This window comes from Tympanuchus pallidicinctus, unplaced genomic scaffold, assembly GCF_026119805.1.
Source record: "Tympanuchus pallidicinctus isolate F22 unplaced genomic scaffold, pur_lepc_1.0 scaffold94, whole genome shotgun sequence".
In the NCBI taxonomy this organism is placed as follows: domain Eukaryota; kingdom Metazoa; phylum Chordata; class Aves; order Galliformes; family Phasianidae; genus Tympanuchus; species Tympanuchus pallidicinctus.
The window spans coordinates 1-23,793 of NW_026294818.1; the positions used below are offsets into that span (position 1 = coordinate 1).

The 23,793-nt window shown below is 62.4% G+C and overlaps 5 protein-coding genes across 5 annotated transcripts; 4 read left to right on the forward strand and 1 right to left on the reverse strand.

Moving 5' to 3' along the window:
• Positions 1-436: 436 nt before the first annotated feature.
• G6PC3 (glucose-6-phosphatase catalytic subunit 3) lies at positions 437-3,874 on the reverse strand. The gene is made up of 7 exons (XM_052670783.1): positions 3,751-3,874; positions 2,979-3,204; positions 2,706-2,812; positions 2,072-2,162; positions 1,808-1,926; positions 1,570-1,711; positions 437-1,052 (listed from the first exon to the last, which is right to left on the reverse strand). The coding sequence occupies exons 2-7, from the start codon at positions 3,194-3,196 to the stop codon at positions 701-703; spliced, it is 1,029 nt and encodes a 342-aa protein (XP_052526743.1). The 5' UTR covers positions 3,197-3,204; positions 3,751-3,874; the 3' UTR covers positions 437-700.
• Positions 3,875-4,013: 139 nt separating this feature from the next.
• Positions 4,014-9,640, forward strand: LSM12 (LSM12 homolog). The gene is made up of 5 exons (XM_052670781.1): positions 4,014-4,196; positions 6,444-6,577; positions 8,515-8,624; positions 8,830-8,956; positions 9,040-9,640. The coding sequence occupies exons 1-5, from the start codon at positions 4,076-4,078 to the stop codon at positions 9,130-9,132; spliced, it is 585 nt and encodes a 194-aa protein (XP_052526741.1). The 5' UTR covers positions 4,014-4,075; the 3' UTR covers positions 9,133-9,640.
• Positions 9,641-10,193: 553 nt separating this feature from the next.
• TMEM101 (transmembrane protein 101) lies at positions 10,194-12,401 on the forward strand. Its single transcript, XM_052670779.1, has 4 exons — positions 10,194-10,413; positions 11,489-11,669; positions 11,749-11,895; positions 11,969-12,401. Exons 1-4 carry the CDS (start codon positions 10,277-10,279, stop codon positions 12,275-12,277), a joined length of 774 nt encoding a protein of 257 aa, XP_052526739.1. The 5' UTR covers positions 10,194-10,276; the 3' UTR covers positions 12,278-12,401.
• A 2,661-nt stretch (positions 12,402-15,062) lies between these two features.
• On the forward strand, positions 15,063-16,920 carry LOC128074715 (pancreatic propolypeptide YG-like). Its single transcript, XM_052670776.1, has 4 exons — positions 15,063-15,113; positions 16,038-16,207; positions 16,697-16,768; positions 16,856-16,920. The coding sequence occupies exons 2-4, from the start codon at positions 16,038-16,040 to the stop codon at positions 16,884-16,886; spliced, it is 273 nt and encodes a 90-aa protein (XP_052526736.1). The 5' UTR covers positions 15,063-15,113; the 3' UTR covers positions 16,887-16,920.
• A 2,000-nt stretch (positions 16,921-18,920) lies between these two features.
• On the forward strand, positions 18,921-20,545 carry LOC128074717 (pancreatic hormone-like). The gene is made up of 2 exons (XM_052670777.1): positions 18,921-19,102; positions 20,482-20,545. The coding sequence occupies exons 1-2, from the start codon at positions 18,921-18,923 to the stop codon at positions 20,543-20,545; spliced, it is 246 nt and encodes an 81-aa protein (XP_052526737.1).
• The last annotated feature ends 3,248 nt before the right edge of the window (positions 20,546-23,793 follow it).

Consider the following 23,793-nt stretch of genomic DNA (forward strand, 5'->3'; position numbering starts at 1 on the left):
TATGTGGCAGTGTTGTGCTGCGGGGGGGGGAGCAGGTCCTCAATTTAATGGACTGAGCGCCCCCCCCTCCTCTCCCCATCATCATTTTGGGGGGGGGGGTGCTGCCCTGTTCTCCCAATGCAGGTGGAATTGGGGGGGGGGGGTCAGGCCTTCCTGAGAGTGAGGCTGCCCTGCTTTGGGTCACTGCTTCCCACCCCCCCCTCCCCATCATCACCCCCCCCCCTCGCCGTTTCTTTCTGTCCGTCCGCCGCCTCTCGATATGGGTTGGAGTATTTTGTAAGATGTCACCGATGTTCGTCCTTGTATAAATAAAACTGTTTCTGGCAATAGCCGTGGGCGTGGGGGGCGCAGCCTGAGGGTTGGGGGGGGCCGCGTCCTTGTGCCCAACCCCCCCCCCCCCCCCTCCTCCCCCCCCCAAAGAGTTTTGGGGCGGCGGTGGAGTGTAACAGCGCCTTTATTGGGGGCAGGCAGGGATGAGGGGATGAGCGGTGCCCCCCCCCAGGGGGAGGAAATGGGGGCAGGTTGGAGGAGGGGGGGGTTGGTTGGGGGTTGCCCCCTCCTAAGAGGAACCTGGGGGGCTGAGGAGTGAGGGCTGCCCCCGTTCGGAGAGGATTGGCACGGCGTTCGGAGACGGGGCGCTGGGGCCACGCGGGGCTCACCGTGCCGAAGTCGGGGATCCCCCCCCCAACCCCCCACCCCGCTATTCAGCGTGCGGGGAGCCCTCGGGGCGGGCGACGATGCGGGCGATGCGGGGCAGCAGCACAGCCACCAGCCCGGGCCCGGCAGCGTATTTGAGGAAGCTGGAGGCGTACCACAGTGTCACCTGCTGGGGCTGGGGGATGTGCTGCAGCCCCCGAACGGCCGCCAAAGCCAACACGGCGCAGGCTGCTCGCTGCCGGGGGGGCAACGGTTTATCCCAGCGCTGGGGGTCTCCGGCTGCGAAGCCCAGCCCCAGCGCGCTGCCGGCCACGCGGCAGATGGAGGCGAAGGGCCGCGTGTCGAGGCGCAGCCAGGAGGGGTCCTTGCACCAAGCGGTGGCCAAACGGATGGACCTGAACGGGGAGAGAGGTGGGGTGAAGCCGAGAGCCCTCCCCGATGGGCGGGGGAAGGGGTTGGGCGCTGCTTTGGGGGGCCGATCTCAGCCCGTGGAGGCCTTGGGAAATGCATGGTAAGGCCGGTGGTCCCTTTGGAAATCGAGGGCAAAAACATTCGCGGTTCGAAGGAACGGCTGTGCAGTGAGGTGAGGAGCACTGGAACAGGCTGTGCAGGGAGGTGGTGGAGTCTCCTGCTCTGGAGATGTTCCAGACCTGCCTGGATGCCGACCTGTGCGACCTGCTGTAGGAACTGCTTGGGCAGGGGGTTGGACTCGATGAGCTCTGGAGGTCCCTTCCAACCCCTACAGTTCTGTGATTCTGTGAGCTCCAGCCGCCAGGGGGGGGGCAGATCGCTGTGCCCTCCCCCTCCTCCCCCCTTTGCCTTCCCTCTCTGTTGTGGAGTCAGTTCTCAGGGATGAACCCCTTCCCCCCCCGGGGCTCTGAGCCCCCCCAGCCGCTCCCCACAGCTGCTCACCAGTCGATGTCAACGCCAGCAGCAACCATGAGGCTGTGCAGAGCGACCGTGCCCAGCAGCAGCCCCAGGGATGTGGCAGCAAAGAAACCCAGAGAGCGCGTGGCCGGGGTGTGAGCCTGCAGGCCCCAGCCCAGGGCAGCCCCTGCGGGGAGAGCAGAGACGGGTTGGGGGGGGGATTTGAGGACGGATGTGGGGGCTCCTGGAGGGGATGGGAGGGGGGGACCCTCGCCCCGCTCACCTGCCACAATGCCACCGAGCACCTGGTGGGGAAAGTGAGCGAGGACAAAGACCCGTGAGAGGCCCACGGCCAGCAGCAGCAGCGTGTAGGCACTGAAGGGGATCAGCTTCAGCACCAGGCTGCGAGAGGTGAGCTGGGTGAGCGGATCCACAGCAGCCAGAGTTGCGTTCCCCATCCAGCCCAGCAGAAAGAGCCCTGCAGTGCATCTCCCTCTTCCCCCCCCAAAATGCCTTCTGGGGACTCCAGGAGTGCCCCAGCTCTCACCTCTTGGAGTGTCGGGATGCCAATGCTGTCAGTGCAGTCACCAGCGGCCACAGTGCTGCCCCAGTGATCATGCAGTGGCCGGAGGGGCTGCCTGCAAAGCACGAGATGCTCAAATAGGGGAGCAAGGAGACCTGCAAGCCCCCAAAACCAAGAGGCACAGAGCTGTGGCAGAAAAGAAGCCCGGTGCAGACTGCCTCATGGGTCTCCTGGCCCCAGAGCTGTGCCAGCCCATCCTGTTCCCTGCTGGTCACTTCTCAGCTCTGCTGCCAACCCCTGGCTGCCCCATCCCGCCAGCACTGGGATCCCCAGGCTGCCCTGCCCACCTCTGCGCTGCCAGGGAGGAAGGCGGGACCCAGAGTATTTCCTCACAGAGCAAGAGAGTAAATAAATCTGTCCTACAGGCGGGGAACTGATGCAGGAAACGCTTTCCCCAGTGCCAGCTTGGCAGGAAGGGCTCTCACCGTCCTGCTTATGCTAAGCACTGACACCAAGGAGCCCCTGGGTGTCCCTTGAAGCCAGCAGCCCGGTGTTGTACAGTGCCTTGTGTGCTTTCAGTTCCACACTCTCCCCGCTGTGTCCCTGGAGTCACCAGGATGGAACCCCCAGGTGCTCTGCAGGGACACACACAGCTCACCTGGTCCCGTTTCGCAGCTGACGGGGAACTGACGCAGTGTGAGTGGCTGCTGGCTGGCAAAGCCCGACTCATGGATCCACCAGAACGGGCGTTCCCCAAATAAAAACCTGAGAGGGAGGGACAGAGCAGAGCAGTGAATGGATGCAGCCCAAAGCCTCAGCGCCCCACACGGCCCCCGAGGGTTTGGGGGCTGCGGGCAGCAGCAGGAGGGCGGCTGTGGGGCCGTGGATCCCCCAGCCCTGCAGGACCCAGCGGCACAGGCTGTGCTCTCACCATTTGAGGACCACGTTGAGCCACTCGGCCACCAGCCCGACCCACAGCACTGCCACCCCCACCTTGCGGTCGAGGAAATAGGCGAGCGGGAAGCACACGGTGAAGATGCATTTGGGGTCGGCCACGGAGGTGATGGTGAGCCAGAAGTTTTCCAGCCACGGCGGCCCGGCCTGCAGCAACTCGGCGAGGTGGATCCCAGAGATGTGTAGGGCCTCCATGCTGTGGGCTGTGGGGAGGGAGAGAGTCAGGGAGGGGTCCTGGGTAAGGGGAGGATGGGGGTGGGATGGGGAATGGGATGGGGAATGGGGATGGTGGGGATGGGTAGAGGAAGAAGATGGATGGGGATGCAGAGAATGGGATGGGGATGGGAACGGTGGGGAAAGGATGGGGAGTGGGAATGGATATCGGGATGAGGATAATGGGGATGGGATGGGGGAGGGATGGAGGGAGGGGTGGAGATGGGAAATGGGGATGGAGGAGGGGATGGGGAATGGGATGGGGATAATGGGGACGATGGGGATGGAGAGAGGAAAACGGATAACGGGCTGGCGGGCACAAAAGCACCGCACGGGAGAGGCTCGGTGCGGACACGGGGCCGAGCCGCGCAGCCCTGGGCACAGCGCAGCGATGGGGGCCCCCCGAAGGACCCGCAGAGCGACCCGTCAGCCCTCTCCCCGCTCAGGAAACCCCGCATCGGGCCGTTACGGCTCGGGGAGGCAGCGGGCGGGGCCCGGGCCGGCCTAGGAGCTCGCAGGGCGGTTTGGGGCCTCACCCGGGGGCCGGGGTCCCTGCAGCCCTCCCCGCGGGCAGGCCGCTAACCGCCTCTTCCTCCTACACTTCCCGGCAGGCCTTGCGGCGCCGGCGAAACGACCGCTACGGAGCGGCACGAGGGTCAAAAAGCCCTCGCCATTCCAAGGTCACCCCGCCCCGCGGCGGCGCGCGGCGCGGCGAGGCGACGTCGGCGCGCAGCGCGCGCACGCGCGCGCGCGGGGGGGGTTGGACGCGCGACGTCATCACGCAGCGCGGTGACGTCGAGCGGCGCCCCGCCCCCCCCTTGGCCGAGCCGAGCCGCGGCGGCCGCTGCGGGCTGAGAGAAAATGGCGGCGCCGGGCGAGTGCTTCAGCGTGGGCAGCCAGGTGTCGTGCCGCACCTGCCAGGAGCAGCGCCTGCAGGGCGAGGTCGTCGCCTTCGATTACCCCAGCAAGATGCTGGCGCTCAGTATCCATCCGCCGCGCCGCCACGGGGCCGGCGATACAGCGAACCGCGGCCCGGCCTCACTGAGGGGATGGGGGGGGGCTGAAAGGGGGGGGTGGAGGGGGATGGGGGTTGGGCGGGGGAGGGGTGAGGGGTTTAGGGATGGGGTGAGAGGTCCGTGTGGGGTTATTGGGGAGAGGGGGGCTGGTGGGGAGGGGGTATCGGGGCTGAGGGGGTGTTTGGAGGGGGTCGGTGGGGTGGGGGGGTTATTGGGGGGTGAGGGGGTGTGCGATGGGGGTTTGGTGGAGCTTGGGGTGTATTGGGGGATGCTGGGGAGTGGGGAGGAGGGTCGAGGGGTCCGTTCCAGCTTGGGATGTTGTGCGACTCTGTGATTCTGTAACGGAGTTCCTGTGAAGTGGAGAGATGTATGGAGAGGGTTGGGGGGGGAGGGGGAGGAGAAGAGGGGATCTGTGGGGGTTTGCTGGGTGGTGGAGGGCGCTGTGGAGGGGGGATGTTATCGAGGGAGGAGGTGTTGGGAGGCTTCCGATGGGGCTACTGGGGAGTGTGATCTGTGGGGGGGGTTATTGGGGTCCTGTAGGACAAGGGAGCTTGGGGGGTGAGGGGTGGATAGAGGGGCTGTTGGGGAGGGAGGGGATCCATAGAGCAGTGAGCAAGGGGTGGGGTGGGGATGCAGGGTGCTTCTGGAGAGGGGGCAGCCCTGCTGGGGGGGATCGGGGAGCATCGATTGGGACCTCCTGGGGGGCTTTGGACAGAGCACCGTGAGGCCCTGGGGGGGTGGGGGGGCTAGGGGGGGATTCTGAGGCCAGGAGGAGCTTGGGGGAGGCTCTGGTTGGGGATAGCGCTTGTTTGGGATTGCAGAGAGAGGCAGCAGCGTGGTGAGCAGGGCTCAGTGAGATCTGGGGAGGGCGGGAGGAGTCTTCTAAGGGCGCATGGGGGGGTACAGGGGAGCCCTGGTTGTGACTGAGGTGGAGGAGAAATGCTGTGGGGAAGGAGAGAGAGCTCTGGCATTGCCCAGGCCTTGTGTGGAGGGAGCAGGAGGGCAGTGCTCAGGCCTTAAAATGCATCGCTGTGTGTGTGTGTATGCACTAGGATGCGCTTTATCTTTTTAACCTGGCAGTGATGTGAGAGCAAGAGGGGGGTGGGCTGGTGCAGAGCATGAAGAGGGACTGCAGGAAGCTCGTGAAGGCAAACGTGGAGCCCAGGGATGGTACTGAAAGAGGCTGGAGGAACTTTGAGGTGATTCTGTGGCCGCAGGGCTGATTCTGGAGCTGTGAGAGAGGGCAGGAGCTGCAGGAGGTCCCCGTCTGCAGGCTGCATCAGTGAGGAGTGTTGGAGCGTTGTGGGAAACGTCCCGCAGCTCTGGAGGGGGAACGGGACCCCCAGAGATGCCCAGCAGCAGGCGGTTCTGACTCAGCCTCCGTTCTCAGCTGTAAGGTTTCGTTTCTGGGTGGTGCTGTGTGGAGCCAGGGGTCAGACCTGCTGCTCCTTGTGGGTCCGTTCCAACCTCAGATCTGCTGTGATCTCATCCTCTCAGGGAAGAGACTCTTGCGCCACATCCCTCGTGCCGTGTGCTGTGCAGAAATGTGTTTGCTCACGAGGGCTTTGTGGCGTGTGGGGCTGAGGAGGGCTGAGCCCCACGGGCTGCTCTTCAATGGGAGACAGCAGCGAGGGCCTGCAGTGCAGCTCCCTGGGAACAGATTGCTCAGGAATTGGTGTCGGTTCTGGAAAGGTTTTCTGGGGGTGGTGCACCGTTGTCTCGTTTACGTTTCCCAGCCGTGCTGCGGCACCAAGCACAGCAAACCCGGGTGGTGAGGAAGGTGAGGAGCTCCTGTCCTCCTGGGGAGGCTGTGGGCTCAGCTATTGCCTGCCAGAGGAAGCAGCTGGGGGAGAAAATTGTGTGAGTTTGAGGTAGGGTGGTGGTTGGGTTCACTTGCAGAGCAGCCAGTGCCTAAGGGAGCGCATTGCACTGCTCAGAACGGGGCAGCTGCACCTCAGGTTTCTTGGAGGAGATCACACGATATCCCAGCTTGTGTGCGGTGCAGTCGTGGCAGTTTGGGGCTGAAAACATCTCTGCTGTAGTTGGGAAAAGCACGTCAGCATCCAGTGAGTCAAAGGAGAGTTTGGGGGTCCTGCAGGTTGGCAGAGCTGGGGCAGCGATGGTGGAAAACTCAATGGAAAACCACCTGCTGGCTCTCTGTGCTCAGCACCTCTCTGCCTGGGTTTGTTTTCCTTAATGCTTCGTCCCTCCAGAATGCCCTTCTTCCAGTGGGAAGCCCAACCACGCAGACATCCTGCTTGTAAACCTACAGTATGTTTCAGAAGTGGAAATAATTAACGACCGCACGGAAACCCCTCCTCCTTTAGCTTCACTCAATGTTAGCAAGGTAAGAAGGTGACTGGGGTGGGCTGGGGGCCGCCTGTGGGCTGGGGGAGGCCGTGCTGGCAGCGCTGGGTTGGCTTTTAACTGCAAGCCTGTGTCGTTTGTGACTCCGTGCAGCTTCCGTTCAGGGCTTGGGGGTCTGTGCGACCCGTGGGCCTCTGTGCTGTGGGGCTGCTCAGCCAGGAGCTTCTGTGGCTGTGGGCAGCGCAGGAGGGCTTCCCTCGAGGAGGGGCGCAGCTCAGGCTCTCTTTCTGCTCCTTGCCCTTTGAACTCTTGCCCCGCTCACGCAGCGCCTGCTGGCTGAACGCATCAGCCTGCGTTCTGTGCTCCTGGGGGCAGGGAGAAGCCGTGGGAGGTCGCTGCCCTCTCTGCATGGATGCTGCTCGGCTTCAGAAGCAGAATTTCTGGCGCGGCCCCCTGGCGGAGGGGTGGCACAGGAGCTGTGAAGCCCAGCTGTCGTCTGAGTTTTGAGGAGCGGCTTTTTGTGCGTCCTCCTCAAAAAGGGGGGGGGGCAGGTGATGAAGGGAAGCTGAGCCCACGCCTTTGGGACGCAGCCCTGAGGGTTGCGAGGCTGCAGGGGGGTTCCTCCTTTTCCCACCTGGAAGCTTCTCGTGGCAGCAGCCGTGTCCCCGCGCCTGGTGGTGGCAGCGGCTGGACGTCCCCTGCCTGGCAGTTTCCCCCTCCCCGGATGAGCAAGCAGACAGATTTCAGATGGCACAAATGCTGTGAAGATGCAGTGATGGCACAGAGGGACGTGGCTGGGAGGTGGGCAGCACCCGACGTGGCGCCGCTTCTCACGTTCTCTCTTCGGACTTCCTGGCATCGAAATCCTTGCTGTAGTGTTGCAGGCGGTGCTGGAGCTGTGGGGCAGGAGCAGATGGGGGGGGGGATGGCGATGGTGGTGGTGCAGGGTTTGGTGCCCTGCAGTGCTGTGCTCAGCGCCCTGTTCTGCTCCTGGTGCCAGGGGCTGTCCCAGCAGTTCTGCCACTCGCGCCAATGGGGCCGGAGAGGGGCGGTGACTCGGCCATTTGTGCACGAGGGCACGGAGCTGAGGAAAGGTCCCAGTGCTGAGTGGAAGTGAAGAAGCCGTAGGGGTGCTGCAGGCTGGGGGCTGGCAGGTGGCACCTCTTGTTCTGGTCTGGCCGGGGCAAACGGGAGAGGAACTTTTGGGTCCTTTCCCTGCAGGGCATCGCTGTGCTGCCAGCGGTGTGGCTCGTGGCTCACAGCTGCAGCCCTGGGTGCTGTGGGTCGCAGTGTTTGGGTGAGAAGGCAAAGCGAAGCTGTGCTGGAGGGATGAGCAGTGTTTGCTGCAGGAAGTGCCCGATTCTCCCTGAGAAATTGGGCTTTTTGGACCCGGAGCGGGCTTGCAGAGGGGTCACTGCTGCCGTTTGGGATGCAGCGTTGTCAGCAGCTGTTCAGTGTCTGCAGTGCTTCTCAGCAGCCAGGGTGAGGGGGAGAGGCTCCATGCGAGGGCTGAGGGGAAGCCCTGGACCTTTTGCTGCTTCTCCACGAGCTCTTGAAGGAGCTGGGAGCCTCCATGGCCTTGTGTGCTGGGCGCCCTGCTCCTTGCTCATGGCTGCTTGCGCTGCGTCAGCGTGAGCCCCAGCGGAGGCCTCCCTGCACATGGACTGTGTGAGGCCAGAGGGATTGCTGCTGCTGTTCCCAAAAAGCTGACTTTGTTGTTGTTGCTGTTACCTTTTTTGGGCTGCAGTAACTGCTCTGGGGTAAAGTTGCTCATACCTCCAAGCCTTGATGCTGTGGTCGGTTCGGACTCAGCTTGCCCAGGTTGTCGCGCGTTAGCATGAAGGTGGCTGGGAGCTGAAACGGCACCTGATAACTGGGGAGAGGCAGAGGGAAAGCTGGTGGGTGTGCAGCCATCCTTGGGGGCGGTGTGGGGCGCAGGCAGCGTGTGCAGCATCTCTGTGCCCCCCCCCCCCCCAGCTCGCCAACAAAGCACGGATGGAGAAGGAGGAGAAGCTGAGCCAGGCGTACGCCATCAGTGCGGGGGTCTCCCTGGAGGGACAGCAGCTCTTCCAGACCATCCACAAGACGTGAGTCTCTGTGCCTCCCCCACACCCACACTGTGCTTTCGGGGTCCCCACATGGCCTGGAGGAGGGGGGGGGGGGGGGGGCTGCGTTGTTTGGTGTCACCCCCAAAAACCTGCAGGCGGTCAGCGGGATGCGTTGGGTGGTGGAATGGGAACGGGGGGGAGGGGGACACGGCTGGGCTGATCCTTCTGCCCCCCACCCCCGCAGCATTAAGGACTGTAAATGGCAGGAGAAGAACATAGTTGTGATGGAAGAAGTCGTCATCGCCCCCCCGTACCAGGTGGAAAACTGTAAAGGCAAAGAGGGCAGCGCGCTGGGGCACGTACGCAAAATAGTGAGTACAGCAAAATGGGGGGGGGCAGTGGGGGTCACCCCCCCTCCCCTCCTCGGCCGTGCTGAGCCCCTCCCCACCCACAGGTCGAGAAACACTTTAGAGATGTGGAAAGCCAAAAGGTAATGCAGCGTTCACAAGCACAGCAAACACAGAAGGAGAGCGCCCTGTCGTCCTGAGGCCTGCCGGCACCGATGTCCTGCCTGCGGAACGGGGCAGCTCGCCGATTCCAAACCTTAGACTTTAAACAAACGAAAACAAAACAAAAACCAACACACACACACACACAAAAAAAAGAAAAAAAAAAAAAAAAAGAAAAAAAAAAAAAAAAGAGAATAATTTAAAAGCTCATGCATTACTTGACTAACAGACTTTCTTTTGTCCGCCATGGTTTCTTTCCCATCGGCTGCTCGCGCTCGGTTACTTTTATTTTTGGATCCCCTCTCCCCATCACCCCCTTTATTTTTCCAAAGGGGGTCCTTCGCCCCCCCCCAAAGGGAGCAGCTCCCGTTTCCTCCCCCCAGAACGCCTCCAAAAATAAAACTAAGCAGCAGCAGCCCCGAGCCGGGACCTGCGACCCGCAGGCTCCTCTTTTAATTTTGTTTGCACAGGGCAAGGCTTGAATTAGTCCTATTTTTCTTATCTTTAAAGATATATATGAATATATATTAAAATGTTCTTTAAATATTTTCTGCTTCCGGCAGTTCTCTTGGGATCATGGCAAAAAAGAAAAGGAAACAAAAAACCCACAACAAAACCACCCGAATCCCCACGTTTTCACCCAAAGAGCCCAAACTTCATTTCTGGGGGGGGGGGGAGGGGGGAGGTCCCTCTTTCTGTTCAATTTTCCCCATTTCCTTCATTTTTTACTGTCTTTCTTTTTTTTTTTTGCCATGATTCTCCCCCTCCTCCCTCTTTGTTTGAATTTTTTTTTTATTTTTTTTTTTGTTCTGTTTTTGAAGAGAAGAAATGGCTCAAAAAAAAAAAACAAAAAAAAAAGTTTAATTCAAGCCCTGCCTTCTGGAGTTTGAGAAGAAAAAAAAAAAAAACAAAAAAAAAAAAACAAAGAAAAGGCAAAAAAAAGAAAAAAAAAAAGGAAAAAAAAAGAAAAATTTTTTTAGTATTGTTTAGCAAAAAAAAAAAAAAAACAATAAAACCCGAGATTTTTTTAACCATCACCGGTGTGGCGATGTGGGTTTGTGAGGGGACACCGGGCCGCGCCGGAAGTCCCGCCCCACGATTTCCGGCGGCGGGACTTCCGGCGCAGTGCGCAAAGGACTTCCGGCTCCTTCACTAGGCCTTCCGGTTTCAGGCCACCCCGAAATGGCGGCGGGGCGCGGGTGGAGGCGGCGGGCGCTGCGGCTGCTGACGGCGGGCGGCGGGGTGCTGCTGACCCGCTTCCCTTTCTGGCACTGCTTCAGCGGGCTGCTGCTGTGCGCCGAGCGGGCCGACGGGCGGCGGTGCGGGGGAAGGGAGCGGGGGAGCGGGGAGGGTGAGATGAGCCGCGGAGGGCCGAGGGGGGGCGGGGGTTGAGTGTGGGGCGGCTGCTGGGGGGAGAGGGTGAGTGTGGGTGCGGTGATGTCTGGGTTAATTGCGGCTCAGCTGCGGGGAATTGGGGTAAGCTGGGGGCGTGGGGTGGGTGTGGGGCAGCTGGGGGGTACGGGGGTGGGTGTGAGGTTGATGGTGGGCGCTGGAATCAAGTGTGGGGCAGCCAGGGGAGACCGAGCATGGGTATGGGGGAGTGTGGGGCAGGTGGGGTGGGACTGGGGGAAGTAAGGAGTCTGGGGTGGGTGGGGGGCATCTGGGGGACACTGGGGTCACTATGGGGAAGCTGGGTACAAGGCAGCTGGCATCGTTCTGGGAGGGGAGGCATTGGGTTAAGTGTGGGTTAGTTGGGGGGCACTGGGATTGGTGTGGGGCGGTAGGGGTTCTAGGTTGTGTATAGGGCACCTATGGAGCAACCTAGGGGCTGCTATGGGGCATCTGGAGTTTAGCGTGGGACACCTAAGGGAGACTGAGTGGGTGTGTGGGGCTTGGATTAAGTAAGGGGGCAAAGGTTGCTGTGGGGCAGCAGAAGGATCTTGGGTTGGTATGGGGAGTGGGAGTCGGTGGGGCAGGTGTGGGGCAGCTGTGTGCCACGAGTTAAGCGTGGTGAAGGAGGGGCTGAGGGTTGCTGTGATGCAGCTGGAGGAGCCTAAGTTAAGTGTGGGGCAGCTGGGGTTGGGGCATGGGGGATGTGTGGGGTGCAGGATGTTGGCAGAGCCCTGGGGCCGAAGAGGCCGCGATTGGTGTGGGGCCATGGATGCTGGTTAGCGTGGGGCAGCTGAGGTTCTCCAGAAGTAGCATTGGGGGGCTTGGGGCAACCGTGGGGCTGGGGGTCTTGGGGCAGCTGGTGGCTCCGGCGGTCGTGTAGGCCTCAAGAATGGAGAGCTGATGGGAAGGGAACCCTGGGAGGGGGCGGGGTGTGCAGATGTGGCGTGGGGATGGGAGCAGGGGGTGCCAGCGGGGCTGGAGCTGCCGTGCCCCCACCCCCAGGAAGCCTGACATCCCGGTGCCATACCTGTATGTGGACATGGGGGTGGCCGTGCTGTGTGCCAGCTTCATGTCCTTCGGGGTGAAGCGCCGCTGGTTCGCCCTGGGGGCCGCCCTGCAGCTCGCCGTGGCCACGTACGCCTCACACGTCGGCGGCCAGGTGCACTACGGCGACTGGCTGAAGGTGAGACCCCCCCCCACGCACCCCCAGGGACTCCCTTCCCCATCCCCGGGGGGCTCAGCGCCGACGGTGGCCCCCCCAGGTGCGCATGTACTCCCGGACCATCGCCATCATCGGCGGTTTCCTCATCCTGGCCAGCGGTGCAGGCGAGCTGTACCGGCAGAAGCCCCGCAGCCGCTCTCTGCAGTCCACAGGCCAGGTCTTCCTGGGCATCTACCTCATCTGCCAGGTACGGGGGGCACCGGGGGGGCGGGAGGCGACGGCACCGAACCCATCCCACAGCCGCAGCCCCCCTCCCGCAGGCCTACTCGCTGCAGCACAGCAAGGAGGACCGCCTGGCTTACCTGAACCACATCCTGGGGGGCGAGCTCACCCTGCAGCTCCTCTTCGTGCTCTACGGCCTCCTGGCTTTGGCCTTCCTCTCCGGTTACTACGTGCGGGTGGCGGCGCAGGTCCTGGCCGTGCTGCTGCCTCTCGCCATCCTCCTCATCGATGGCAACATCGGTTACTGGCACGAGGCGCGGCGCGTGGAGTTCTGGAACCAGATGAAGCTCATCGGGCAGAACGTGGGCATCTTCGGCGCCGTCGTCATCCTGGCCACCGACGGCTGAGCGGGACTTGGGGACGGCGCATTGGACGCCTTCTTTGGGGTTATTTTATTGGAAGGATTGCTATTTATTATGATGATGATCATTATTTTTTTTTTTTAAAATATGTAAATATTTGATAACAGGACGAGGTGGTGGCTGTGCCCTGCTGCGGGGGGGGGGGCTCCAAAGAGGCCTGAAATCCCCACTCCCCCCTTTTTCTGGACCGGCGGAAGGAGAAATCCTTGTGCTCCGTCGGGTGGTGCCTCGTGGGGGCGCTCTGGGCCCCGCTATGGGGTGCCCCCCTCCTCGAGGTGGGGAAACCGAGGCAGGGGGTGCCCTGGGGGGGGGGGGGCGGCTTCCCTCTTCGTGCTGCTGGGCTTCTGGCTGCTGCGGTGGGGGTGCGGGGAGGGGCTGACCGCGTCCTCCTTGTCCCCACCGTCCCTGTCGGCTCATCGGAAGCGCGTGGAGCCGAGCAAACAGGCGCTGCCGGGGCTGATAGGGGCTGATAAGGGCTGCGGGGCCCTTAATGCGTCTCCGGCGGAAAGAGCAGGGCCATAAAGAGCGGGGAGGCGGCAGCGCCTGTTTGCTGTCCCTGCACGGAGCCGGGGGGGGCCGCGTCCCACCTCCCCCCCTCCCCACAGCCGCGCTGCCCCCGCTGCCGGAGCCATCGCGTGACCTTTGGAAAACGGCTGTTTGCTGTCACCTGGGGGAAATGGAGCAGAAACGTCGCTTCCGTCTCTTCCCCCCCCTCCCCGGTGCTGGGGTCGGTGCTGGGGGGGGCACGTAGAAGCTGTGCCGACCCCCCCTCCGCCTGAGGACATCGATGGTGCTGGGAGCGGCGCTGCCTCTCTCCCGGTCCCTCTGGGGGTGATGGGGATGGGCGGCAGCCCTTGTGCCCCCCCTCGGGTGGGATGGGGGTCCGGCAGCGCTGGGTTCGCCCTCGGTGTCCCCGGCACGCGGCTGCACCGATCCAATTCCCCTCAGGGGACGCGAAAGGTGACATCGAGGCGGTCGATGCCATCCGCGGATCACAGCTGCGGCCCCGCTCTGTGCGTGTGACACGGGGCGCCTTTGGCCACCTCCGCGCCCGCGGCTCAGCGTGGCACCAAACGAGCCCTGCGGGACGCGGGGCGACGCGCGCTGCTCACCGGGCTGCGCGCAGCCGTGGGGCCGGGAGCCCCGTGGTGGCACCGCCACGAGCTGAGCCCATGCTGCTGCTTGGCCGGGTCACGGCAGCGCGGCCGCGTCCCCTCCTGCCGGGCGTGCAGCTCAGCCAGCACCGCGTCCCCGCATCCCATCCCTGCTGCTCCCCATCCAGAGACACAGCCTTGCCCCCCCCCCCGATTTGGTTCTGTTGACCCCCACGTCGTGCGTCACGGCCTCAGATGGGTGATTGCTCGTTAATACCAAATCCATAACGAATTAACGCGGGCTGGGGGGGCGAGGGGGGAGCAGAAAGGGCAGCTCATCCATCCTGCGGAGGTGGCGGCAGTGATGAAGTGGCGGCGCTGCGCGGCTCCGTGCTCTGCTGGGTGCCGAGGGGGAGGGAAACTGAGGCAGCAGAGGCTCTGCGCGCTGTCCTGCCCGCTGCCCCGGGGCTGGCCGTGCCCGTTGTCCCTCTGTGTGATTGATGTCCCCCTGTCTGTGTGCCGCTGTCACCTCCTGTGCCTCTCACGGGTGTTGTGGCTTTGTTGGTACTGTGGCTGGGTCCCTGTGCCATGGTTGTGTCATGTCTGTGCCTCGTTTGTGCCATGACCGTGTGCCGTGTCTGTGCCGTGTCTGTGCCATGTCTGTGCCATGTCCATGTGCCACGTTTGTGCCACATCCATGCCGTGTCCCTGTGCCATATCTGTGCCATGTCTCTGCCATACTTGTGCCGTGTCCCTGTGCTGTCTGTGCCATGTTTGTGTCATGTCTGTGCCACATCCATGCTGTGCCACGTTTGTGCCACGTTCCTGTGCCGTGTCCCTGTACTCCGTCCCTGTGCCATGTTGGTGCCGTCCCTGTGCCGTGTCCCAGCGCCATGTCTGTGCCGTGCTCTCATGTCCCTGTGCCACATCCCTGCCATGCTCCTGTCCTGTGCTGTGCCACGTTCCTGTGCCATGTTTGTGTCATATCTGTGCCATGTTGATGCTGTGCCATGTCCCAGTGCCACATCTATGTCACGTCCCTGTGCCATGTATGTGCTACAGCCATGCTGTGTCCCTGTGTCACATCTGTGCTGTGTCCATGTGCCACATCCATGCCACGTCCCTGTGCCATGTTTGTGCCATGTCTGTATCATGTCCCCGTGCTGTGACCCAGTGCCACATTCATGCCATGTCCCCATGCTGCCCCTGTGCCGTGTTCCTGTCCCCAATCTGTGCCATGTTTGTGCCATATGTCTGTGCCACGTCCGTGCCATGTCCCCATGTCACAGCCACATCCACGTGCTGTGTCACCTCCCTGTGCCGCATCCTTGCTCCATCCGTGTGCCACGTCTGTGCCACCTCCCTGCTGTATCCCTGTCCTTTACCTGTGCCGTGTCCCTGTGCGGCATCTCTGTCCTTTGTGCCACGTCCCTGTGTCCCATCTGCACCCCCTCCCTGCACCGCGGCCATTCCGTGTCCCTGTGCCACATCTGTGTGTGACATCGACCCCCACACCTTTCACCATTCCTCCATCCGTGAGCCACACGGGGGGGGGGGGGGCACCGAGAGTGCAGCAGAGCCAGAGGGGGGGGGGCTGCGGGGTCCTCGCTGTGTTGGGTCGAGGGAGGGAGGGAGGGAGGAGCCGGGCCCCCCCGGAGGCTATAAAAGCAGGGAGGGCACGGCGGCTGGTTGGCGTCCCCTGTGCTGTCACCCCACTGCCTGGCACTGTGAGTAAGGGGGCAGATGGGGGGGGGCTGCCGGGGACGGAGGGGTCCCCTGGGGATGGGGATGTTGGGGGGGGGGTCTGTGGGATGGGGAGATTGTCTCCTTGAGGGTCTGTGGGGGGAAGTTGTCCTATGGGGGAGATGGGGGTCCCGGGGGTGGGAGCGCAACCTTGAGTGGGTGCTGGGTGGGGGAGAAGTTTTGCTTTTTGGGGGGGGGGGGGTCTTTGGAAAAGGTCCCCTTTGGGGGAAGGGGTCCATTTTGGGGGGGTGCCCCCTTTTGGGGGGAGTTTCCCTTTTGTAGGGGGTCCCTTTTGGGTGGGATGTCCATTTTGGAATGGTTCCCTTTTGGAGGGGGTTCCTTTTGGGGGTGTCCCCTTTTGGGGGGGAGGGGGAGGTCGCCTTTGAGGAGGGGTCCCCTTTCGAGGGTGTCCATTTTGGGGGGCGTCCCTTTTTGGTCACTTCTGGGGGGATGTCCCTTTGGGGGGGGGGTCCCTTTTAGAGGGGGTCCCTTTTGGGTGACAGATCCATTTTTGGGGGGGTGTCCCCTTTTGGGGAGGGTCCCTGTGGAGGGTATCCTGTTCCTTTTTGGGGGGTGTCCCTTTTGGTGGGGGGTCCCCTTTGGGCGGATGTCCCCATTTTGGGGGGGGGGGGTCCCTTTTGGGTGGGGTGTCCCCCTTTTGGGGGTGCCCATTTGGGGTGACAGGTCCCCTTTGGGGGGGTCCCTTTTGGGGGGTGTCGCAGTGACGAGGGATACATCCACGCTCTGACCTGTGGGGGATCCCAATGGGGGGGAGGAGGGGACAACACGGAACCGACAGAGCGGCTTCGGGTCGGATGGGACCCCGAGGGTCGCGGGTTCCTGGAGGTGGGGGGGGGGGCACCGCTTTGACCTTTCCCCCGCCCCCCCCTGGCCGCCATCCGTCCCAGATGCCTCTGGCCGCGCTCCGCCTTCTGCCCGCCTTGGCGCTTTGCGCGCTGCTCTGCGCGGCCGCGTATCCACCGAAACCCGAAAACCCCGGAGACGCGGCGTCGCCCGAGGAGATCGCGCAGTATTTCTCCGCGCTGCGCCATTACATCAACCTGGTCACGCGGCAGCGGTGAGCGCCGTGCGGGGCCGTTTGCGCGCTCACGGCCGCCCGTTTGCCCACCCGCTGGCTCCCCTTCTCACACCTGCCCGCTCCCCTTTGCGCGTCCCCGCGCTCCCCTTGCACGCTTTGTGCCCCCCCCCAATTTGCACGCCCACGACCTGTCGTTTGCAGCAGAACCGCGTGCTCCCCTTTGCACACCCGCAGGCTCCCCCTCGCTTGCGTGCAGCCGTTTGCACACCCGTGAGCTCCCCTTTGCACACCCACCCGCTCCCACAGATGCGATCCCGCCTGCAGCCTCGCACGGCCCCGTTTGCACGGCCACCTGCCCCCCCCCCCCATGCTCCCCACTGCCCACCCATGAGCCCCATTTGCACGCCCCCATTCTCCCCTTTGCACACCCGCCCCGCTCCCATGTCCACGTCCCTGAGCTCCTGCTTGCACCCCCCCGCGCTCCCATTATTTGCACACCCACGTGCAGCCCTTTGCACGTCCCCACAGCTACGGGAAGCGCAGCAGCTCCGTGCCTGCAGTGTTGGTGCAGCCCGCGGGTCCCCGCAGCGACGCGCCGTGGTGAGCATCATCACCTCCCCCCCACCCTTGACCCCCCCCCGACCCCCCAAGCTGTGTCCCCACACGTAACCCCTGCTGTCCCCACAGGTCCGACATCCACGATGACTCCGCCTGGTGACCCCCATTACCCCAATCCCTCCCCCCATATCCCCCCACCCCACAAATTGTCCCCATCTCTCCGTGTTGCTCCCATCTGAGTTGAGGGTGCAGCACTGGGGGCTGCATGAGCACTGCATGGGGGGACCCCCAGAGCCCAGGGGTGTCCCATGAACGAGGGGGGGGCACACAGACACACAGACACACAGACACACACACAGATCCCATCTGCTGGGGGGGGTCCCGTGTGGCCCCCACACGCTGCTGCCAGTGGCAATAAAGAGCATGATGTGGGCACCAGTGTGGCTGTGTGTGCTGGGGGGGGGGGGTGGAAATTAGGGAGGGAGTGGGGGGGGAGGGAGGGGGTATAGGGATGGATGGGGGGCAGAGGTGAAAGGGATGGAGGAGGGGATGTGGAGGGGAGGGAGAGGATGGAAAATGGGATTTGGGGATGGAGGAGAGGATGGGGGGTTTGGGGGGGGGGGCTCAGATGGGGATGGAAGGATGCAGGAGGGGATGGAGGTGTGGGGGCAGGGAAGGAGGGAGAGGGTGGAAAAAGGGGTGGAGGGATGGAAAAGGGGGGAGGGAGGGACTGTGGTTGTGCAGGTTGGGATGGCAGAGAAACTGGGGGGTGGGAGGGGTGGATGGGTGGAGGGGTGGATGGAGGCAGAGATGAAAGGGACGTAGCAGGGGATACAGGGGGGTGGAGAGGATGGAGGGGGGGATGGAGGGGTGCAGGAGGGGACGGGGGGTGTGGGGCGTAGGGAAGGAGGGAGGAGGGGGCGAGGGTGGAAAAAGGGATGGAGGGATGGAAAAGGAGGGAGGGAGGGATGGAGGAGAGGATGGAGGGATGCAGGAGGGGATGACAGATAGAGGGATGCAGAGGGTGGAGAGATGGAGAAGTGGATATAGGGATGGAAAGGAGGATGGGGGATGTGGGGGGGACTCAGGTGGGGATGGAGGGATGCAGGAGTTGGTGGGAAAAGGGATTTGGGGATGGAGGGGGGGATGAAGGAGGGGATGGAGGGATGCAGGAGGGGATGACAGAGGGATGCGGAGGGTGGAGGGATGGATAGGAGGAGAGAGGGGTGCAGGAGAGGATGGGGGGTGTTGGGGGGTGTCAGCATTGAGCTGTACTGGTGTGGAAACTCGGGAGGGGGCGCTGGGTGCACTGAGCAGGGGGGGGGGAAACAGGGGTGGGTGAGGGGTCTGCGCTGCCTGGGGACACGGGGGGCGCGCTGGGCTGTGAGGGTGCTGGGCGGCGCCGTGTGTTGGCTGCCACGTGTGCCGTGCTGTGGGGTCCCTGGGGGGGCTGCGGCCATTGGGGGCTGTCTGGGCCGTGTCTGGGCTGAACCCCCCCCAAGCCCCTCTGAGCCCCCCACCCCAAATCCCTCTGACCTCCCAGCCTGGCCATGGCGGATGGCCACTCACAGCCACGAGCGGGGGGTTCCAGCTGCTGCCCCCCATGCTGCCTGCAGCCATTCGTTCACCTCCTGCCCCCCCGATGTCCCCCCGTCCTGCTGCCATCTGTCCCCCCGCCATGGCTGCACCCTCTGTCCATCCGTCCCGGTGTTGCTGTCCATCTGTCCATCCCCAGGACGGAACCACTCTGAAGACAGCAACCACCCCCTCGCCCCCCCACGGACCCCCATCCCTAGAGTCAAACATTAACCAGGGCACGGCGAGGGGCCAGCCGTCCCCGTCCCCCCCCAACCCCCTCCATCCCTTCTCCCCGCGCCCCCCATCCTCCCTGGCAACGCAACCGGGGTGACATCAGCAGGGGACAGAGCCCGGGGGGGGGGGGGGTGAGGGATGGGATATAAGGGCAGCTCGGCACGGCAGCGGTGCCACTGAGGGATCGGAGCCGCCACCAGTGCTGCCGTCGTGTCCCTGTGCCACGTCCTGAGGAATCAGGTGAGCAGCAGAAGCGGGGCAGAAATGGGGCAGAAATGGGGCAGAAATGGGGCAGAAATGGGGCAGAAATGGGCCGCTGAGCAGGGAGTGCGGGCACAAGGTGTGCAGGGCCCAGCTGACACTGCGCTGCTGCGCTGCAGCCATGCCACCCCGCCGGGCTGCGCCGCTGCTGCTGCTGGCCTGCAGCCTGCTGCTGCTCGCTGCGCCCCACGCCGCCGCCGGCCCCTCGCAGCCCAGCTACCCTGGGGACGATGCTCCTGTGGAGGACCTCATCCGCTTCTACAACGACCTGCAGCAGTACCTCAACGTGGTCACACGGCACCGGTGAGCAGCAGGGCTGCAATGCTGTCCTACTGCAATGCTGTCCTACTGCAATGCTGTCCTACTGCAATGCTGTCCTACTGCAATGCTGTCCTATTGCAATGCTCTCCTATTGCAATGCTGTCCTACTGCAATGCTGTCCTACTGCAATGCTCTCCTACTGCAATGCTGTCCTACTGCAATGCTGTCCTATTGCAATGCTCTCCTATTGCAATGCTGTCCTACTGCAATGCTCTCCTATTGCAATGCTCTCCTACTGCAATGCTGTCCTACTGCAATGCTCTCCTATTGCAATGCTCTCCTACTGCAATGCTGTCCTACTGCAATGCTGTCCTATTGCAATGCTCTCCTATTGCAATGCTCTCCTACTGCAATGCTGTCCTACTGCAATGCTCTCCTATTGCAATGCTGTCCTACTGCAATGCTGTCCTACTGCAATGCTCTCCTATTGCAATGCTCTCCTACTGCAATGCTGTCCTACTGCAATGCTGTCCTACTGCAATGCTCTCCTATTGCAATGCTCTCCTACTGCAATGCTGTCCTACTGCAATGCTCTCCTATTGCAATGCTCTCCTACTGCAATGCTGTCCTACTGCAATGCTCTCCTATTGCAATGCTCTCCTACTGCAATGCTGTCCTACTGCAATGCTCTCCTATTGCAATGCTCTCCTACTGCAATGCTGTCCTACTGCAATGCTGTCCTACTGCAATGCTGTCCTATTGCAATGCTCTCCTACTGCAATGCTGTCCTACTGCAATGCTCTCCTATTGCAATGCTCTCCTATTGCAATGCTGTCCTACTGCAATGCTGTCCTATTGCAATGCTGTCCTATTGCAATGCTCTCCTATTGCAATGCTCTCCCATCGCAACACATCCCTTTTTGCAACACCCCCGCCATTGCAACTCTTCCTTGCAACGCCATTTCCCAAAGCAAATTGCCCCCCCTTGCAATGCGCTCCCCAATGCAATCCTCTCCTTCTTGCAACCCACTTGCCTGCTTGCACTCGCTGCAATGCTCTCCCTCCTGCAACCTGCTTGCCCACTGCACTCAGATCCTTGCTGCAACGCCTTCCTCGTTGCAGCATGCTGCCCCGTTGCAATGCACCTCCTGTTGCAACGTGCTTTCCTCTTGCAGCTGCCCCACTTTTGCAACACCAGCCCATTCCATGCTGCAACCCAGCCCCCCTCACTGCAACCCATCCAGCTGCTGTGCCACCGCCCCTGTTGCAACGCAACTCCTGCTGCAACACACTCCCTGCTGCAAAGAGCTTTCCCGCTCTTGCAAGCTCCTGATTGCACTTCCTTGTTGCAACGCCTTCCTTGTTGCAGTGCCTTCCTCCTTGCAATGCACAGCTCCCTTGCACTGTGCTCCCTGTTGCAGGTACGGCCGGCGGTCCAGCAGCCAGGCGCTGTGTGAGGAGCCCATGGGTGCTGCTGGGTGCTGAGCGCCGGGTGCGGTGCTGACTGCGTGGCCCAGCACTGCCTGGGGGGTGGGGGGTCCTGCAACATCTTCAGCCCCTCAGCCCCCCTCACACTGCCCCCAGACCCCCAAAATAAACCTCATTGCAGCCACCTCCTGCTTCTGCCTGGTGCTGGGAACGGGCGCAGCGGGGTGTGCAGTGGTGTGCGTGCAGCTGTGTGTGTGAGCATGGAGAGCAAGGGTGCCGCTGTGCTGCTGTCTGTGCCCAGCGAGCACGAGGTGTGTGCACAAGTTGTGCACTGTGCACGCCAGGCATTGCTCTGTGCACACACAGCATTGCACTGTGCACACTCAGCCTTGCATTGTGCACACTTAGCATTGCTCTGTGCACACTCAGCCTTGCATTTTGCACACTTAGCATTGCACTGTGCACACACAGCATTGCTCTGTGCACACTCAGCCTTGCATTGTGCACACTTAGCATTGCACTGTGCACACACAGCATTGCTCTGTGCACACTCAGCCTTGCATTGTGCACACACAGCATTGCACTGTGCACACACAGCATTGCTCTGTGCACACACAGCATTGCACTGTGCACACTTAGCATTGCTCTGTGCACACTCAGCCTTGCATTGTGCACACTTAGCATTGCACTGTGCACACTTAGCATTGCACTGTGCACACACAGCATTGCATTGTGCACACACAGCATTGCATTGTGCACACACAGCATTGCTCTGTGCACACACAGCATTGCACTGTGCACACTTAGCATTGCTCTGTGCACACTCAGCCTTGCATTGTGCACACTTAGCATTGCATTGTGCACACTTAGCATTGCTTTGTGCACACACAGCATTGCACTGTGCACACTTAGCATTGCTCTGTGCACACTCAGCCTTGCACCACTGCTCTGTGCACACGCTTCCACCAGTCTTTGAGGACGGTTGGAGCTCCTCCCGCCGGAGCCGCTCTGCACTGCGCTCTCTGTGGTCCGAGGTCCTCCAGGCGGTGCAGCGGCGCTGTCCGTCCACCAGGTGGCGGCACAGAGCACTGCGCATGAGCAGACCCTGCCTCAGTTTCCCCACCTGACCCCACAGGGTTGGGCTCTGCACTCATCTCGGTGCCCCCCCGCCCGGGCCCCCCCCCACATAGCAATGACCCCAATGAGGACCCCAACCTGTAATTAGCCCGCAATTAATGACCTTCAGTGGTGCTGCTGTCGCTGCTATGGGGGGATGTGGGGACAGGGGGGGCTCCGTGCTGCATCTCTGCATCCCCTCTGTCCCCCTGCCCCACCCGGGGGTCCTCATGTCCCCGTGTTCCCAAATGCCTGTGTCCCCACATCTCAGAGCCCCTATGTCCCCATTTCCCCACGTCCCCTTTTCCCACGCCCCCCTCCCCATGTCCCCCCATCCTTGCCTCACCCCTCTGTGGCGCTTTTGTGCCTTTTCTTAAAGTGAAAGAGAAGAAAAGCAGCTCCCGTGTCCCCAGACCCACAGAACTGGGGCAGCGCAGGGTGGGCACGGTGCCACCCGTGTCCCTTCCGCCCCCCGTGCGCGTCCCCCCGCCACGACGTCCCCTCTCCCACCGATGCCTTAATCCCTGAAAACGCATCTTTGGCCCCATTTTAGCACACAGAGGGGGTTTGTGGGGCTGGGGAGGGGTGCGTGGGGGGCTCACTTTGTGTGTGTTTGCACACGTGTGTGCAGTGCCCTTCCCCCTGCAGCCAGGAGATGTCAGCACAGCTGCAGGCAGCGGAGCTGGGCTGGGTGTGAGGGTGTGCAAACACCCGCGTGCTTTGCACAGTTTGCACACGCAGATCCGTGCCTGCCCGGCTCCGTGCGTCCCCCCTTTTGCACAGCTGCACACGTGCCACGCACGCACACACCATCCGTGCACGCTGCTCTGTGTCCCAGCAGCACGATGTGTGTGCAGGGGGGGGGGGGATGACACAACAGGAGGGGGGGTGCTGCCACACGGGGTGCAAAACTGCTGGCTGCGAGCCCGTGTCCGTAAGCCGCTGCAGCGATAAGCTGCTCTGCCCCCTAAGCCCCCAATCCGACAGCTTGGGGGGGGGGTTGGGGGTCACACACACAGACGAGGTGCTCTGCATCCACACCACCCCGTCCCCGAGGTGCTGCATCCGAGCTGCAGCGCTGCCCCGCTGCAACCATGTGGGCCTCGCCGCTGCTGCTGCTGCTGCCTCTGTGCCTGGCCGTGCTGCTGCTGGGGCTGCTGGCACAACGCCTGCTGGGTTCTGCTGGGAATCCCTTTGCACACCCAGCCCCCCGACCTCCCCGGCCCTTGGTGATGGACCAGCACGCCCGTAACAGAGTGCTGAGGAGGGGTGAGTCTGTGTGTGCGTCTGTCTGTCCGTCTGCCCATCCCCGCGGGCTCACGCCGTGCAGTTGCAGCGCGTGCTGTGTGTGAGCGCGGCGCCTGCTGCAGCCACGCATGCAGGGCAACATGCAGTTGTGAGCTGCACAGGTGCGTGTTGCATGCTGCGTGGGTGCATATTGCACACTGCGCAGATCTGCACCGCGTGCTGCACCAGCGCACACTGCACAGCTCCATATTGCATGCTGCATGCGTGCATCTTGCACGCTGCATAGACATGCACGGCATGCTGCACCAATGTGCACTGCATGTCTGCATATTGCATGCTGCATGTGTGCATACTGCATGCTGCATGGCTCCATACTGCACACTGTGTGGATGTGCACTGCGTGCTGCACAAGCGCACGCTGCATGACTGCATGTTGCACGCTGGGTGGATATGCACTGTGTGCTGGATGAGTGCACGCTGCACAGATGCATCTTGCACACCTCCTGAGTGCACATTGCATGTGCTGTGGATGTGCACCGCATGCTGCATCGGCGCACACAACACCATGCTGCACTGGTGCATGCTGTGCATCCGTGGGTGCACACTGCATGCTGTGTGGGTGCACGCCTCCTGCTGCTGCATGCAAGCAGCACAACGCTCCTCTCTCCATGCACAGGGTTCAGCACTGCACGCGTGCCGCAGGATTTGGATGCTGTTGTCATCGGCAGTGGCATTGGGGGGCTGGCAGCTGCGTGCATCCTGGCCAAGGTGGGCAAACGTGTGCTGGTGCTGGAGCAGCACGACCAGGCTGGGGGCTGCTGCCACACCTTCCAGGAGCGGGGCAATGAGTTTGACGTGGGTAAGGAGCAGCATGCATTGGTGGTGCTTGCAGCTTGCGATCGTGCATCCAACCTGCAGCGCAACGGCTGTGCAAAGCGTGC